The 6016-nt window shown below is 48.6% G+C and overlaps 1 protein-coding gene across 1 annotated transcript; it reads left to right on the plus strand.

Moving 5' to 3' along the window:
• Nucleotides 1-2584: 2584 nt before the first annotated feature.
• LOC136528431 (U-box domain-containing protein 21-like) lies at nt 2585-4372 on the plus strand. Its single transcript, XM_066521393.1, has one exon. The coding sequence runs from the start codon at nt 2732-2734 to the stop codon at nt 4073-4075; it is 1344 nt and encodes a 447-aa protein (XP_066377490.1). The 5' UTR covers nt 2585-2731; the 3' UTR covers nt 4076-4372.
• The last annotated feature ends 1644 nt before the right edge of the window (nt 4373-6016 follow it).

The raw sequence follows: 6016 nt of genomic DNA on the forward strand, positions 1-6016 counted from the left end.
TTCCTTTTCTCGAAGAAAAAGCTGTCCAGGTATATGGTGGATCCAGCTCGGGAGTCAGGACCAAGTCGACGAGCAACCTTGTTTACCAAGGAATAATCCAGTTACCTTGGGGCCCACCGATTCAGCTGGTTCTTGGGATTAATCGTGGCAAAGGATTAATTAATTTAATCATTACAGCTGCAAAAGTCGAGTACTCGACGTTAGTCGGCACACCCGATGCTAATACTTTGCCCATGTTAAACTAATTTGAATGATACAAATTCCATATTTACATCTTTTTTGGATAGAGGGATTACATTTGAAGATGATATAGCTAGACTTCTCTCTAAAAGTAGTTTCAAATTATTCTAAAGTGTACTAATTTTTGTTTAGAATATTAGTTTTGATTCGTTTTTTTTCTTCTAAAAAACATTAATTATTTTTGAAATGGGAAAAAGGAATATCATTTTAACTGTATGATATATGTATTTGGATTAGGAGGATCCAATTTATATTTTTATTTGAGGATATTCAAATTTAATGGCATATTTATGCATTTTAAAATATAGATATAATCATATAAATCTAGAAAGTGTGCTATCCTATTCAAATATAGCCCTTGTTTAGTTGGACCTCAAAATCTAAAAAGTTGTTACAGTACCTGTCACATCGAATGTTTGCGGCCCGTGCATGGAGCATTAAATGTAGACGAAAAGAAAAACTAATTGCACAGTTTGGTGGGAAATTGCGAGACGAACGTTTTAAGCCTAATTAGGACCTGTTTGGCAGGGCTCCTCTCCGGCTCCGGCTCCGGCTCCTCCAGAGGAGCCCTGCCAAACGTTTTCTTGGAGGAGCCGTTTTTCAGTAAAAAACAGAGGAGTCGGAGCCGTTTTGGAGGAGCCACAATTTGTGGCTCCTCCAAAACGGCTCCGGCTCCTCCGGAGGAGCCCCTCAGGAGGAGCCGTGCCAAACAGGTCCTTAGTCAATGTTTGGACACTATTTGCCAAATAAAAACGAATGTACTACAGTAACCCCAAAATCCAAATTTCGCGAACTAAACAAGGGCATAATCGGTTTGCATCCCTAGTATAAAGGTGCGTTCGGAACAAAGTTACAGATGCTGCTGTAAAAAATATTAGAAGGTATTTCCTGTCTTGTATTACCAATATATATGTAAACTACTGCACACTAGAGAAAGTTTGGTAAAAGGAATGGAAATATCCTATCTCTAATCACGAATGGACACTGTTTTGGAGTTTTCTGAAGTAAACGATTTTCAAACTCTGGCAAAAGATCTACCTTTTTAGTATTGAGTTTGAATATTTGCAAGTGATACGAGTAGATTTGTCATAAAAGTAGTTTTCTATAAAATTATATACCCCCTTCGATGATAAAAAAACATGTCATCTAGGGTGACATTTGACCAACCTTAGAAGCTAACATCAATAGCTACTACATCTGTTCTAAATTGTAAGTCATTAGCCTTTCTATATACATAGTTTTGCTATACACCTAAGTATACACTCTGCACAAACACCTCACCTATACAAAGGAAAGGGTAAAAGACACATGCATTAAGGTTGGTACGTACACCGTCACAAAATTCATAACAGGGATATGGTTTGCTCACCATAAGCTCATAAGTCATAACGGCGAATGTGTGTTTGTTTATGGACAACTATTTCTGTATTATGTTGTTCTTTTTTTTGTGTGGAAAAAACGCCTACCGTCTTTCCTTATAGTTCTATTTATTCCACATATATGTTCTTACAAAAATATAGTACCCCCGGTTCGAAATCATAAACATTTTGACTTTTAGAGATAAACATTATTTTTACTATATCTCTAAACACAGCACATCTAAGTGCATAGCAAAAACTCTGTGTTTATAAAGACTAAAATGTCTTGGGTTTGAAATAGAGAAAGTACTTTTTATTGCAAGACTTCCCTGTGTTTTACTACTCCATCTATTTTTAGTTATAAAATGTTTTTCTTTATTAGTTACGTAGTTTTTGTTATGCACTTAGATATATACCATGTTTAGATATATAATAAAATCAATATATCAAGGAAAATCAAAACGTCTCGTAATTTGAAACAAAAGAGTACATTGCACGCTGCATTTCCTTCAAAATTAGTCGTTGCCTGTGATAAACAGAAAGTTGTTGAACTACTAATGCACGTCACTAATTATTGCAGGGTTGCCTTACGTAGTATTGTCCATCTCTTCTAAATAGTTTTCCAAATCTTTCTGGCGCCCGGACGCCGCCAAAAGGAACACCAAAAACGCCGCGGAGAACCGATTAATAAATAAACAAGCAAGAAGAAGGGAAAACACGAGGAATCCTAACGTTTCCGTCCGCGGCCCGTACGCGACGCGAGGCGAGCGAACGCGGGTCGCCGTCATCGTCCACGCCGCACCACTCGTTCAACTCCCCACCATTCAACGGTCAATGTTCAAACCCCACGACCCAGCCAGCCTGCAAAACAGAAAACAATTCGTCATCCGCCACACGCCGCACCCGCGCAGGTCTACCCTTTCCCTCTCCCTCCCCGCCCCGCAACCTATATATCCTCTCTCCTCCCCATTTTCCCCATCGCACTTTCTCTCTTCGTTCTCCTTCTCCTCTCAACGGTCAGCTCAGCTCAAAGGACTCAGCTTTCAACGGCTCAACGCTTTCGGCAAGCTGCGGCGGCCGACATAGCAAGCATCGACCAGAGCACACACACTCCTAGCTACCGGCCGGAAACAATGGTTCTGCCCATGTCCCGCGCAGCGAGGGCCGCGTCCAGGCTGGTGCCCGAGATACCGATGCTGAGGCGGAGCAGCAAGCAGCAGGCCTCCGCCGCGGCGGCGGAGGAGGAGGTGGCGGTGCCGGCGCACTTCGTGTGCCCGATCTCTCTGGACCTGATGAGGGACCCGGTGACGGCACCCACTGGCATCACGTACGACCGAGAGAGCGTGGAGGGCTGGCTGGCGCGCGGGAACGCCAGGTGCCCCGTCACGGGCCGGCCCCTGCGGCTCGCTGACCTGGTCCCCAACCACGCCACGCGCCGGATGATCCAGGACTGGTGCGTCGCCAACCGCGCCAGCGGCGTCGAGCGGGTGCCCACGCCCAAGGTGCCGCTCGGTGACGCCGACGCCGCCGACGCCGTGGCCTCGGTGTCCGCCGCCGCGAGGCGCGGGGACGTGGCCGCGTGCGGGGCCGCCGCGGCCAGGGCCAGGGCGCTGGGCAAGGAGAGCGACCGTAACCGGCGCTGCCTCGCGGCGGCCGGGGCCGCGCGGGCGCTGGCCACCGCGTTCGCGCGCCTCGCCGGCGAGCGCGTCGAGGGCGCCTGCGCGCTGGGCGACGTCCTGGCCGCGCTCACCGTGTTCTTCCCGCTCGACGACGAGGCCCGCCGCTGCATTGCTTCCCCGGCCTCGCTCAAGTCGCTCGTCTCCGTCATGTCCCACGGCGAGCTCCCGGCGCGGGCCAGCGCCGCCGTCGTGCTCCGCGAGCTCGCGTCGTCGTCGGCCGACGGCCACACCCTCGAGGCCGTCCTGAGGACCCCGGGCATGTGCTACGCGCTCGTCGGCCTCGTCCGGAACCCCATCTCCACGCCGGCCACCAAGGCCGCGCTCGTCACGGCCTACTACCTCGTCGCCGCCTCCGACCGCGCGGCGGCGCGCTTCGCGGAGCTCGGCGCGGTGGCGCTGCTCGTGGAGGCCCTCGTCGACGCCGACAAGGGTACGAGCGAGAAGGCGCTGGCCGCGCTCGACGGCGTCCTGTGCACCGACGCCGGCCTCGCGGCCGCGCGCGCGCACGCGCTGGCCGTGCCGGTGCTCGTCAAGAAGATGTTCCGCGTGTCCGACATGGCCACGGATTTCGCCGTCTCCGCGCTCTGGCGCCTCTGCCGCGCGGGCGACGCCGCCGCGTGCCGCGCCGAGGCGCTCCGCGTCGGAGCGTTCCAGAAGCTGCTGCTGCTGCTCCAGGTCGGCTGCGGCGGCGTCACCAAGGAGCGCGCCAGCGAGTTGCTCAAGATGCTCAACGGCTCCAGAGGCAGCGTCGAGTGCATCGAGACCGTCGACTTCAAGGGACTCAAGAGGCCATTTTGATCGGCCGACGGGAACTATATTTCTTTTGTTTTTGTGAAGAATTGATTCGACAGTTAGATCAGATGTGTGGATAGAAGATACATACAGGTTTAGTTTTAGGAGAATTTTTGACACTGTAATTGCACAGTCACATACAAAGAGAACAACACACAGAACTTAACATAGTTTCTTTGACATATGATCCACTTTGTGCAGTTTTGCTGCTTTTGTGAAGTTATTCATTGGTTTGAGGCTTTGAGCATTTTAGTCTGATCTGAAATGAGGGAAGTTAAGCAAAGATACAAAAGGGAGCAGAAGAATTTGACTCAGAACTCGAAGCCCATTACAATCAGCTAAAATCTGCCGTCCCACGTCTGTGGCTGCCATGTCACGCCTAGCGTTCAGACAGTTCATACTTCAATTCATCTGATTGATGACGAGGGCCACACTTCAGATTCGTGCAAAGAAGACACCAAACACGCCACGTGTTTGATAACCTGTTCGTTTTCTTCATAAACAAATGAAAGAAACGACTCTCTTTTTTTGTGACTAAATGAAAGAAACGACTCAACCACCTTGTTCTTGATCCCGGCGGCAAATGCGTGCCATCCATCATCCATGTGCTCTTATTCCATTGGTCCAGCAAGCATGTTCCCACAGATCAAAACCACCCTCCTTTCCGGCTGTAAAGCTCAATTTTTTTGTTATAGTTTGTTCCCAATTCGTTCAACGATTGCTGCTACATTTTGAAAAACAGACGGCTGAGAAGAAGTAGAGGACAGGAACACATGGATCATCAAGTCATCATGAACAAATCTGAATTGATCACTCACGCAACAAAGAAATCGGGGCAGGAAACTGAAGGCAGCTCGCCTCAGTGGTTTACACCAGAAAAGATAGCATGGAGAAGAAAAGTTAGGAGCTGCGTGTAGGAGTCGTCGCCGACGAGCCGACGAGCCGTTGGAGTCGACGAGTCGTCTCCGTCCGTGAGTGATGACTGATGAGTCCGTCGTCGGATGGATCCGCCGGTCGAGTCGTCGCCGTCCGTCGTCCACGGCAGAAACGTTCAACCTCTGCTCATCCGAATTCCAAGTTATCGTCGCCCGCCGAACTCCGTTCGTCCGTCCAAGTTTGGGTTCAATGGCAGAGACGCTGGGGTTCTCAACTTTGAGGAAACAATGACAGCCACGGACGGACGGAAGCAAATTAATACGGCGGAGATGAGACCGGAGACCCGGTCGGTCACGACGCTTACAGCATGAAGCATTTGGCAGACCGGTGGTAGAGCGCGTACTTTTCTCTCCAAAACCAAATGGACCGGCAACGCTGACCTCTCGCCATCGAATCACCACCGGACAGCAGTTGCCTTTGCCTGCACTTGTTTTACGGGTTGCCGTCGGTGCTGCGTGGATCGACAACCAATTGTGGCAAAAGGTTTTCAGGGCGGTGTGTTTAGTGTGGGGGAATTTTAGAGTCTCAATCGCATGAAACTTTATAACTTTTTTATTTATTTAAAAAATGGCACGTTCGATGAAGCGTTTAAGGCTATTTTTTGGATCAACTATTTTTTTTATATATAAGCTGCAATAGCCGGAGGCATGCAGCGAATAGATATTTATTAACTATGTTGTTGAATAGATTAAACTAGGCTACGTACTATCCCAATTTTGGAAAATCGACTTAGTCAGTTTCTCAAACCGGCTTAAATACTTGTGAATCTCTCTTTTTTTTCTTTTCTATCTTCTAATAATATCTGTGGGAATGCTTTTGCCTTCCTTTCTAAAAAAAATCGGCTTAACCAGTTTTTGAACTTTGTTAAATTGCAAATTTGACTTCACCATTGCGCTCCTCTCGTGTGGGATTATTTTGAGTTCAGAATGAATCAGTTTTCTTTGTTTTCTCATTAGAAAAAAAGATTGCTCGGGGTGTAAAACGGTGGATAAATAATAGGCTGGTGTTAAA

The sequence above is a fragment of the Miscanthus floridulus genome, chromosome 19, assembly GCF_019320115.1.
Source record: "Miscanthus floridulus cultivar M001 chromosome 19, ASM1932011v1, whole genome shotgun sequence".
Classification (NCBI taxonomy): Eukaryota; Viridiplantae; Streptophyta; class Magnoliopsida; order Poales; family Poaceae; genus Miscanthus; species Miscanthus floridulus.